The sequence below is a fragment of the Adiantum capillus-veneris genome, chromosome 19 (assembly GCF_014529385.1).
Source record: "Adiantum capillus-veneris isolate H3 chromosome 19, ASM1452938v2, whole genome shotgun sequence".
NCBI lineage: Eukaryota > Viridiplantae > Streptophyta > Polypodiopsida > Polypodiales > Pteridaceae > Adiantum > Adiantum capillus-veneris.
In genome coordinates, this window is record NC_140949.1 from 138,254,884 (window position 1) to 138,266,468 (window position 11,585).

General features: G+C 41.2%; 2 protein-coding genes and 1 pseudogene across 3 annotated transcripts; all 3 read left to right on the top strand.

The window, feature by feature from the left end:
- The first annotated feature begins 2,099 nt into the window (after nucleotides 1-2,099).
- Nucleotides 2,100-6,996, top strand: LOC147434946 (uncharacterized). 2 transcript variants are annotated; one of them, XR_015185399.1, is made up of 2 exons: nucleotides 2,100-2,268; nucleotides 4,307-5,022. XR_015185399.1 is itself a non-coding variant. In XM_086491325.1 (2 exons), exon 2 carries the CDS (start codon nucleotides 5,196-5,198, stop codon nucleotides 6,363-6,365), a length of 1,170 nt encoding a protein of 389 aa, XP_086347451.1. In that variant the 5' UTR covers nucleotides 2,120-2,268; nucleotides 5,044-5,195; the 3' UTR covers nucleotides 6,366-6,996. The 2 variants fall into 2 exon arrangements, 1 of the variants encoding a protein (XP_086347451.1); XM_086491325.1 differs by lacking the exon at nucleotides 4,307-5,022 and adding an exon at nucleotides 5,044-6,996 and having other exon boundaries at nucleotides 2,120-2,268.
- On the top strand, nucleotides 6,465-8,553 carry LOC147434947 (uncharacterized). Its single transcript, XM_086489705.1, has 3 exons — nucleotides 6,465-6,572; nucleotides 6,845-7,435; nucleotides 7,510-8,553. Exons 1-3 carry the CDS (start codon nucleotides 6,465-6,467, stop codon nucleotides 8,551-8,553), a joined length of 1,743 nt encoding a protein of 580 aa, XP_086345831.1.
- Nucleotides 8,554-8,832: 279 nt separating this feature from the next.
- LOC147434948 (uncharacterized) lies at nucleotides 8,833-9,391 on the top strand (annotated as a pseudogene).
- Nucleotides 9,392-11,585: the final 2,194 nt, after the last annotated feature.

Here is an 11,585-nt window from a genome sequence, read left to right on the forward strand (position 1 = left end):
TTAGGTTGTGAAATGTTGTGCAAGGACAATGTTAAAGATGGAATTGATATTCCAAAAAAATGTTGAGTTTTTTTCAGCTCATGAGACATCTTTCTAGATAGATAGCACCTCAAAATCCATTTTGAAACTCTTGACATAATTCAAGGAAAATGGTCACTTCACAGGACATAAAAATGTCCCAGGACATAAAAATGTCCCAGGACATAAAAGTGTCCCATTACCAACCTAGTGTTAAGGGACACAACAAAAGCTAAGGCCGCCCTCTTCACAGGTAGTGGTAGATGAAGAAGACAATCTAAAACTGCAACAAAACATCGAAGGATTACAAACAATTCAAGTACAACTTCAGTCAAAACTACATAGAGAACAAGAAAATTAGTTGACCAAGCAGTTGAGAAGGAACAAAAAGAGCAAGCAAGAAATATGCCCGGAAAAACAATAGTTAAAGTGTTGCAAACAACACATACAGCTCAAGAGGAGAAAGATGAAGATTCACAGATCAACCAAACTCCAACTGATCCTGAACTACAACATGATAAAAGTAAGATAAGAGAAGAAACAAATACATCAGAAGTTGACACTTCCGACCAACCTTAAGGGACACAACAAAAGCTAAGGCCGCCATCTTCATAGGTAGTGGTAGATGAAGAAGACAATCTAAAAATGCAACAAAACATCGAAGGATTACAAACAATTCAAGTACAACTTCAGTCAAAACTACATAGAGAACAAGAAAATGTTGCATATTGCTACAACAAAGTTCAAGCTTTCAATGAGGTAAATACAAATTTGCAGGTAGAGTAGCAACACGTACCTAGAAGAAGAGTTAGCCAAAGAAAAGTAAAAAACACAAAACTTGGGGAATCATATGCAATGGTGAGCAAAACACTTACACAACTCTTAGCGATGCAAGACATACCAACATCAGTAAGTACGTTAGCTCAACCACCTTCGCTGACACAAGAGCTACAGGATCTAAAGGCTACCCTAGCTCAAGGATAGTATGACCTACAAATCCTAACAGCAGGGGTGTAGACAAATCCTAACAGCAGGGGTGTAGACCCCAAGATATTTTCATTTTTTGTACCAAAACTCGGGTTGATTTGGGATATGCATGGGCACACTAGAAGCGTTTGCATTTTAAGTTATTGCACATGTATGCCTTATTTAGCATGATTTGATGTTGCTGCATATAATGATTATATAGAATTTTAAAGCATTTGCTGATGTTTACATTAAAATTTGAATGCTATGTTAGTTCTTTTAAGGGAAGTTCATAAGTGTTAACCTAGTTTGGCCGTTTTCGACTGGAAAGATATGGAAAGCTTACCAGCTCGAGAAAGTATCAAAGTGAGCATTACCATAAGAGGTCTTGAGTTTAGTCTTAGCCGAAGTAGATCTTCAAAGTCCTTTGAGTTCTCCCTAACTTGTGTTAATGCATGTTAGTCGGTCAAGATTGTAAAATCCTAGTTAGATTTTGAGTTTGCCGTTAAGGAAAGTGGAAAGCATACACGTTTTATTGTAAGTACCAGGAAAAGCTTCAAATTTTGACTTAAAATCTGGGAGAGACGGAGACGGTGAGATTCAAGAGAATAGGGGGAGAGAAGATTTGAGCTCAAGGCTCATTGCCATCTAGACCTTTTTGGATCTTGAGGATTGCTTGTACAGTGTCTTTTAAAAGGCGGGAATATTATATCTATATTAATTTGAGAAGGTCAACTGCCAGGTGGCAGCAACCCCGCTCTCCAGCCTAAGCGCTTGAAGAAACTCCCGCTCTCCAGTCCAGCCTACGTGGAGGCTTGCTCATCGAAGTCCAACCTACTGCCCTGCCGCTTCGATTGCCCTGCCAGTCTATAAGACGATTGCACTGCCGCGTGGAGCTTTGCGTCGGGCTGCGGGTTGATGCAGAATCGGGTTGCGGGTTGTCGGGCTGCCGCGTGGAGCTTTGCGTCGGGCTGCAGGCAGATTGAGAATCGGGTTGCGGGTTGTCGAGTTGCGGGCAGCAATACGTCGAGTTGAATATTGGTGCAGCTATAAGAAGCCACACCTCAGTTGAGGTTATTTTCCAAGCGCAGGTTGTCTTTCCAAGCGCAGGTATGTGTGTGTGGGGGAGAGAGAGAGAAAGAGAGAGAGAGCTTGCTAACTCTGCGTTTGAGAGAGAGAGAGAGAGAGAGATTGCTAACTCTGCGTTTTCAAAATTTTTTGCAGGCCAAGGGTCAAGCTTTAAGAGCAGTAAGTCAGCGTTTCCAAAAAAAAAATCGACGTGCAGTAAGAGCTCTCTCTCTCTCTCTCTCTCTCTCTCTCTCACACACACACACACACACACACACACACACACACATATATTCAGCACGCCTTTTGCAAGGCAGCATGACCTGCATGCAGTAAGAGCTCTCTCTCTCTCTCTCTCTCTCTCTCTCTCTCTCTCTCTCTCACACACACACACACACACACACACACACACAGAGACCACACCACAAGCAGAAGGCCCGACATGAAGCACATGACTCATAGTTTCTCCATATATTCTCTTTAGATAAGGGAGCACTTGGCACACAACTGTTCTACACTCTGGCCGAGAAGCAAACTCCTCTGGCAAAGAAAAAACAAGTTAGCTTGATAACTTACAAACAAAATCACACATTCGCAAAGCTGTGATCATTCTTCAAAGTAAACCTTTTTCATCCTCAAAGCTTATTGAGAAGCCTTCAAGTGTTGATCCCTCCCTTGCAAATCTTTGGAAAAACACTACAAGCGTGAGTGAAACTGAATTTCTAGCCACCAATCGACTAAGTCAAACACACACTCACGGGAGTTAGAAAATGAATAGGCCAGTAGTATGATGATGCCCTGCATAGCCCACAAGAGCTGTAAAGTACTGGCATCTTGACATCCAAGCATAGACTTTGCTTCAAATTGTGGACACATAGTAACTCACCAGTGTGATGTCCTTGACTTCAAAGGAGCAGCCACATAGCTAAATGAATCTGCTATGCCAGACTCCACCAGCCGTCTGGGCGTCACATTTGCGCGTCACATTTGCTGGTCTACCCTCTGCGACCTTGCGTGCAATGATGCACATGGCGCATGCCCGCCTTTTGCAAGGCAACTTGCATGAATATTTGCTGAGAGGTCTTGTCGACACGTTCTTCACCAATGATAGTGTCGAACCGGGCAAAGACAGTCGGGAGTCAGCTCTGCATGTTCAAGGTGCTTGCATCACTGCAGGAATGCTGCGAGAGAGAGAGAGAGACCTCTGCAAGTGCGCACCCTGCGTGAAGTTTCATACCGCATGGAGGAGACCAGGACGGTACTGCCAGCGTTAATGAGGACGCAAGCGCAAAGCACGACTCTCTCTAATGACAAAATTTGAAGGTTTTTACACCAAAAATTACACTTTTTTTTTTCAAATTTTTGTAGGTTTTCTCACCTTTAAATATAAAATTTAGAGGTTGTAGGTGGGATTACACTAAACCTAGGTTTTTTTCGAGCACTGAGCAGGACCCTCTCGAAGCTGGGCATGCTAGAGAGAGAGAGAGAGAGAGAGTGCTGCCAGCCTCGACCTTTCATGTAGTCGACATAGGTTTGGACCATGGACCTTTTTAATTTATGAGAAGGTCGACATAGGTTTGGACCATGGACCTTTTTAATTTATGATTTTGTTGTGTGCAGACACTGCAAGCATGGGGAGTCTCTCTCTCTCTCTCTCTCTCTCTCTCTCTCTCTCTCTCTCTCTCTCTCTCTCTAGCATGCCTTAAAAAAAAGTATTTGTCGACATAGGTTTGGACTATGGACTTTTTTAGTTTATGATTTTGTTGTGTGTAGACACTGCAAGCATGGGGGAGTCTCTCTCTCTCTCTCTCTCTCTAGCATGCCTTAAAAAAGCATTTATTAGTCGTGTACTTTTAAGGATTGAACTAATAGATGACCATTTTAGTGTAAACATTGCAAAAAAAATTGAAATTAATAGAAATTGAACTTGATGCAAAAATAAATAAAGAATGGGATGAATAGAGAGAAATGACAAGCATGGCGACTCTCTCTCTCTCTCTCTAGCATGCCTTAAAAAAAGCATCTATTAGTCGTGCAGTTTTAAGGATTGAACTAGTAGATGACCGTTTTAGTGTAAACATTGCAAAAAAATTGAAATTAATAGAAATTAAACTCGATCCAAAAATAAAGAAAGAATGGGATAAATAGAGAGAAATGATACTGTATTAAAAAAGAGGTAGTAAAATAAAAAAAAAGTCCATGATAGATATACATGTTCCTTTTTCAAATAACTCATGTTTATATGTCCGTGCAGTGATGGATAGCCCTTCCAGTGGTTCTCCAATTGCTGCTATAGGAGGACATGGTGTTGATGAGGTTATCATGCCTACACCTCCAGATCGTAATAGCCTACGAGAAACAAAGCAACTTGCTAGATCAAGAGGTTATGGGGATGATGAAGGTTCTTCAAAGCGTTTACACATTATTCAAGGATTTTGTGAACGCAATGAAGCTAACCAACATGAGTCCAATGAATATTTATGTAAAATTTGGAAAGAGGTTCAAGCACCTACAAGTGAAAGTGACCAAGAGGCTAGGCTTTTCGAGAAGAGTTCTTCTCAACAATGAGACGTTTGGAGCTCAATCAACATGAGCTCTATAGGTTTACTGAAACCTTTCAGTATGAGGTCATGGAGAAACTCTCTTTACTCTTTAAAGAGAACAAGGAGCAAGTTGAAGCCTTCAAAGAGCAAGTAACCAAACTAGGGAATGAAGTTCAATCCTTAAAAGTATCTATTAGTCGTTTGAATGCAATTGACAAAAGGATTGGTCGTATAGGTATGCCAAGTGGTCCAGGTGCACCAAGTAATGCACCCAATATGTAAGCTCTTATTGAGGGATGAGCTATGATACTTATGATGTTTTGATGTTAAGAACAATTGATTTTCTTAAGAATGTTTTTGATGATGATGTATGTTGTTCATTTGTAATGTAATGTGATCTAATATTTAAATGTGAGAATAATTCAATATGTATTTGAAACAAAAACAGATGGTGTCTTCTCGACCACGTTTTTTGACTCTAGACATGCAAGATGTAGCAGATTGTGTGATGCTACTCGAAAAGCAAGACGGGAAGTTGCACGGTCTAGGGCTTGAAGATCTCTGCATGGGGTTGATTTTTCAAATGAACCCTCTTCATCAATGGTCTATATCAATGCCCCCTCTTCATCAAGGATTGATATTTCGAATGACCCCTATTCATCAAGGGTTTCTATCAATGAGCAAGGACCAACTGCTACTAACTCTGAAAATAATCTCTACAATACTGAAACTCATAGACCCTTGCAGGATGTCCACACAAATCCTCACAATGCTCTTAGAGAGGGTGACTTCTCCAAAGTTGAGAAATATAGCCTTTCTTTTCGTACAGTGTATCCAGATTCCTTGGTCTTAAAGCATAGCTCCATGCTTTCTCTTTACCATGGTAAATGCGTACTACACAACTTGGGCATCTTGGAATTTAGATGTTCTATTTGTGGTGCTTTTTCTTGGAAGGCAGAAGGGAGGTCAATACAAACATTTGTGGGAAAGTATTGTTGCTCATCGGGTAAAGTTTCTTTGTTTAATTTAAGTGATCCACCAATGGAGCTTAAAGAGTTGATGCAGGGGACAACTCCTAGAAGCAAAAGATTTCTCAGAAACATAAGGGCATATAATAATGCATTAGCTTTTGCATCATTGGGGGCCCATGTAGATGAGCAATTTTCTAGAGGCAGAGGTATATACACTTTTAAAGTTCATGGATCTGTGTACCATAATATTGGGCCTATGACTCCAGGGGAAACAATAGATCAGATCCCTCGCTTTGCACAATTGTACTTTTTTGACACAGAGAATGAGTTGAAAAATCGATTACACCATGTACCAAATGTGGATAGAGATGTTTTGCAAAGTTTGCAAACGATGATGCATCGTGAAAACCCATATGCAAATGCCTTTCGTCATGGAGCTACAATGATGCAAGATCCTGAAATACCTCAGGTCCAGATGGTAATTACTGAAGCACGTTCAAATGGTTGGCAGTACCTAGCACCCTGTGGTTCAGAAGTTGCAGCAATCATACCTGGGCATGGAGATGAAAGAAATGTGGGGCATCATGATATTTTATTGCAATATCAAAGAGGAGGACTTAAAAGAATTTCTTCCTTGCATCGCTCATATATGCCTTTACTATATGTTTTGTTGTTTCCAAGAGGAGAAGATGGCTGGCACCCGTACATACCTCTTCTCAATATCAATAATGATGCTAACTCCGATGATGATGCCGGTGGGAATACTGAAAGGAGAACACGCTTTATGACTCAAAAGTAGTATTATACATTTCGGATACAAGTAAGGAGTGACACCGCAGAGTTTCTTTTACGAGGAGGTAGGTTATTGCAGCAATACATTGTTGATGCTTACAACACAATGGAGGAGTCTAGGCTACTATGGTTGAGAAACGATCAGAAGGAACTTCGTGTTGAAGCTTATCAAGGCCTTACAGACATGGTGGCAGCTAGGGATGTGGTGGAAGGAGTGTGAGGTATTAATGCCGGACAAATTAAAGAATTGTTTTGCCTTCATCTTTTGTGGGTGGCCCACGACATATGTATCAGCTCTATCAAGATGCCATGGCAATTGTGCGCAAGCGTGGGAAGCCAGATCTATTTATAACTTTCACATGCAATCCACGATGGAAAGAGATTGATGATGCCTTATTGCCAGGGCAAAGTGCTTATGATCGTCCTAATTTGACATCATGAGTCTTTTATCATAAGTTTAAAGACTTGATGCATTTGCTTATACAGGGTTCTATTTTTGGAGATGTCATTGGCCATGTCAGTGTGATAGAATTCCAGAAAAGAGGACTTTCTCATGCTCATATTTTGTTGATACTTGCATCTCAGTACAAGCCCACTGATGTTTCACACTATGATAAAATGGTTTGTGCTGAGCTACCACACAAAGACAGGTTCCCTGATTTGCACAATGTTATAACATGTTGTAACATTCACGGTCCATGTGGTGTCTTGAGTCAAAATGCACCATGCATGGTAGAAGGGAGGCGCAAATTTAAATATCCACGCAAGTTTTGTGCAGAAACTTGCATTGATGGCGCTGGATATCCAACATACATGCGACGAGATGATGGAAATTATGTGCTATCAAAACAAATAAAGCTGGATAATCGATGGGTTGTGCCATATAATCCACTTCTCTCATTGAGATATAAAGCTCACATCAATGTCGAAATATGCTCGACTATCACAGCTGTAAAATATCTTTCCAAATATGTGTATAAGGGCCATGATAGAGCCACAGTCTTGCTGCAAGATGGTGAAGGTGTTCTTGATGAAATTAAGAGCTATCTAGAGGCACGTTATGTATCAGCATCGGAGGCAATTTGGAGGATATTTGGATTTGACCTACATGATGAGAAGCAATGCGATTACAAGTTCATCTTCCTTTACAGAATATGGTAGCTTTTGAAGATGCTGCAGATTTGGTGGGAGTAGTCACTAATGATGCAAATAGAAAGACAACACTGACAGAGTGGTTTGTGGCAAATCAAAGGTATCCGGAAGCAAATGATTTTCTCTACACAGACTTTCCTACTCAATGGGTTTGGAGTGCACGCAGAAAAGTATGGACTCACAGACAAAAGGGCAACACCATCGGAAGAATGTACAACATTGTTCCCACAGCTGGGGATGTTTATTACCTTCGAATGTTGCTTAACGAGTGCAAGGGTTCACGGAACTTTGAGGACCTTCAAGCTTTTAGTGGGCACACTTACCCTACCTTTAAGGAAGCTTGCAATGCTAGGGGCCTACTACAAAATGATGCTGAATGGTCAATGTGTCTACAGGAGGCATCCTTGCAACGATCGGGACCACAATTGCGACAATTATTTGTGATCATTTTGGTGTTTTGTGAGCCTTTGTCTCCAGGTACTCTATGGAATAAATTCTCCAAAGATCTTTTTGAGGACTTTTTTTATGCTTTGCGCACACGTACGCTTGATGAGCATGTTCGTCATGAAATAGAAAACAACCAAGCATTATCTACCCTAAATTATATGCTTCAACAATATGGAAAACGACTTGCTGACTATTTTGGAATGCCTAGCATAGATCAAGCACGTTTATTCCAGCGTAGTGGTGGATTGCTAAGTGAGGAGACAATATTCAATGCACATGAACAAAATAATTTGGCAGATAGAATGGAGAGTTCTTTGAATCAAGGGCAACACATTGCATATAATGAAGTCGTGGAGGCAATTGAAAAGGCAGAAGGAAGTATTTATTTTCTAGATGGACCGGGTGGAATTGGAAAAACATATCTTTATAATGCCTTGCTCTCTCACATTCGTGGTCAACAAAAGGTTGCTTTGGCATGTGCATCATCCGGCATTGCAGCTTTACTTCTTAGCAATGGAAGGTCCGCTCACTCAAGGTTTAAAATACCATTAGAGTTGCATTCGGAATCAACATGTAGTATCAAAGTGAATAGTTAGCTTGCTGAACTTTTGAAGAGAGCCCCCCCCCCCCCCCCCCCCCCCCCCCCCCCTAATCAGCCAGCCGACAGTCCCAAGCCTCACAACTACTATGGAAGGTTAGAAACAAAGGCGAAGATGCTCCATTTCACACCAAGCAATGCTAGAGGCCCCTTAATGATGCAAGCTGTTTATATGTTGAGTCCACTGAACTGGGCCGAAATGGCTTGCATGCATTGGCAATATTTTATCTATAGCCCGTCACTCCTGTCATGCTTACTGCGCTCTCCCCCCGTGAGTATGTTGGAGCTTTTCAATGGAGAGAGCTTCCGCTCCTGCACCACTAAGTATAAAACTAAAGAGTTTGATGACGAAGTGCCCTTCAGTTCGTTCTCTGTTTGTCAAGCTAAGAGCATGCAGCAGGCCCTGGCAGTACCTCTTCGATAAAGCAGAAAACTCTTCTATGATTATGTTGTGAAGGAGCCCTTCCGATATATGCATTTCCGGGGTCCCTTGGGGGTTCTATGAAAGAGATTTTAAGGGATGCTTTCATTTAAGAAGGGTAAGTGCTTTCATTTAAGAAGGGTAAGTGCAGATGGGCGGGCAATGTTAGGTATGGTAAGCTTGGCAAAGGAGAATCATGATTGGCCATTAGGAAATTCACAATCACCCTCAGAGTTGCTGAGAGGCGTTCCGAAAAAGGAGGTAGAAGCAACTGAGAAGAAAAAGCAGCCAGCCGAAGGGCAGCTTCTGAGTGCAGCTACCATTGTGTATAGCTACCATTGTGTATGGGTTCTCCTTCAGCCTCAAGAAATGGGGCTGCTTTGAGGTTGGGGATCTCAAAGAGAGTTGGTCATGAAGTGCACCCGTGAGAGAGAGAGAGAGAGAGAGAGAGAGAGAGAGACGACCTTCAGCCGTCGGCCACACTAGTGAGGTCTTAAAAGGTTATTGGAAAGAATAAAAATAATAATAACGATGCTGGTTGGCCGGCTCTGAACGGGTATGCAGTTGGGAATCGCCAATGGCCGCGTGCAGTTGAGAGCATGGATAAGAGCCAGAGGGAGTCGCGAGTGAGTCTGTAGAGCCTGCGAAGAAGTAGAGAGAGAGAGAGAGAGAGAGAGAGAGTCGTTAGCAGGTTATAGAGAGAGTAGGAGAGAGAAAACGTCACCTGCATGTGTGTGTGTCGCTTTGCTTGAGAAAAGATATGTGTGTGTGAGTGTTAGTGTAGAACATTACTTTTGATTGTTAGTGTGTGTGTAGACGAGCCTAGTAGAGAGAGAAGCAGAAAACGTGAGAGAATTACTAGAGAGAGAAGCAGGAAATGAAGCAAGAAAGAGAGAAAGAATGGGAGATAGAGAGAGAAACAGAACGCTGCCTTCTTGTGTGTTAGTGTGTGTGTGTGTAGAAGAATGAAGAGGAGAGTAGTTATCTGCAAAACAAAGTAGAGACAGAGTCAGGTCTATAGTGTCGCTTTCTTGAGAGCAGGAGAGGAATTGGAATTGATTACTGTCAATTTGCAATATGGGGATTGTATGTGACTGTGTGTGGGAGAGAAGGTGTAGGGAATGGTCGTGCAGTGACCATTCCCTGAAATAACGGGCGACCACATGGCGACCGGCGGAGGCCGGGAGCCATGGTGGGAGCACGTTTTTCAGGGAATGGTCACTGCACGACCATTCCCGACTGTCACAAGTTGGGGGGAGGGGGGCCAGCTAGTGTGCACTGCTTATTCCAACTGCTGAGGTGGCGAGACTGTAGAGCAGCGGACAGTGCAGACAGTAGCAAAATGTTCCGTGCGCTGATGTGGCAGCAGTTCTGGCCACTGAGTTGTCACACTGCTGTTGGAGCAGTTGGACTTGCATTACGGTTGCTGATGTGTCTGACATCCATCGATTGTAGCAGGTTTTTCCGCAAATTAATCGCCAGTAGATTGACGGCCCAAACTGCTAGCCCCCTGACCCCCGACTGTGACGGGATTATAAAGAGAGAGAATAGGAGAGAAAGAGGGTAATTACGACTGTGTGTGTCAATAGATTGCATGTGTGCTGAATTTTATTGTGTATGTGTAGAGAGAGATCCTATAGAGAATTTCATAGAGAGAATAGGCAGAGAATTGAAGCATGAAATTGTGTATTAGACTGTGTATTCATGAGTAGTGTTCATTGTGATTGACAGTGAGTTAGTAAGATAGTGTGTGGGTAAATTTATAGAGAGAAAAGGGAAATCGAGGAGAGAGAAAGGAGGGAAATTGAGAGAGGAATAGACTGTTGGAGTTGCATTTTCAATTGAGGACTGCAAAGAGGACTACAAAATTCAAAAAGGATTTTAAAAGCGATCGTGGTCAGTGAAAATTACTTCAAAATTAAAAGAATAACTTCAAAAAAACCTATTTTATTTAAACATTTTCAAAATTAAAACAACATCATTTCACTGCATCACTTAAAAGTATTTAAAAACTTAAAATTAAGTTATTTATGTATTAGCTTGATAACTGGAATAGAAATTTACTCATTTGAAGTTTATGGCACTTAAAAATTGTTTGAAAATGGAGCATTTTGCTTAATTTTTCATACTTAGTAATCATTTGGGGAAAAAAAAGAGATTGGACATTGGAATACTTTATATTTTGAAAGTTTTAATGGAAATTTAGTAGTTTGATTTATCAAATTGGTGTATTGAGTACAAAATTGATTAAATCTGTGAGGGTTGAACTAGAAAATTTAGCAAAATAAATAAATTACGAACAAACTCATATTAATAAATTAGCTAAAATGGGCTTGAGAGTAGCAAATGAGAGACAAATTAGTGCACTTTTAGGTTAGTTAGGGGGCCGTTGGCTTAACTGAAGTAATTAGAAAGACTTGGAAGGCAACATTCATTTGGTACGTCCAGTGGGAGGGGCTTACTTAAAAATTTGTAAGAATTGATTGTGCAAAAATCAATTTGATAATAAGGTTGATGGAATGTTAATTACATTGATTCTTACACTTCTATTCTTATGCTCAGGTGCTATTTTTATCCTCAAATTATCTACAAAATTTTGAAGAATGTTT

Bases quoted from the DNA above. Each gene is read 5' to 3' on its own strand.
- LOC147434946 (XM_086491325.1), top strand. From the start codon at position 5,196: ATGGTCTATATCAATGCCCCCTCTTCATCAAGGATTGATATTTCGAAT.
- LOC147434947 (XM_086489705.1), top strand. From the start codon at position 6,465: ATGGAGGAGTCTAGGCTACTATGGTTGAGAAACGATCAGAAGGAACTT. The intron at 6,573-6,844 runs GTGTGAGGTATT...TTGCTTATACAG, and splicing joins CTAGGGATGTGGTGGAAGGA to GGTTCTATTTTTGGAGATGT. The intron at 7,436-7,509 runs GCAATTTGGAGG...CTTCCTTTACAG, and splicing joins GTTATGTATCAGCATCGGAG to AATATGGTAGCTTTTGAAGA.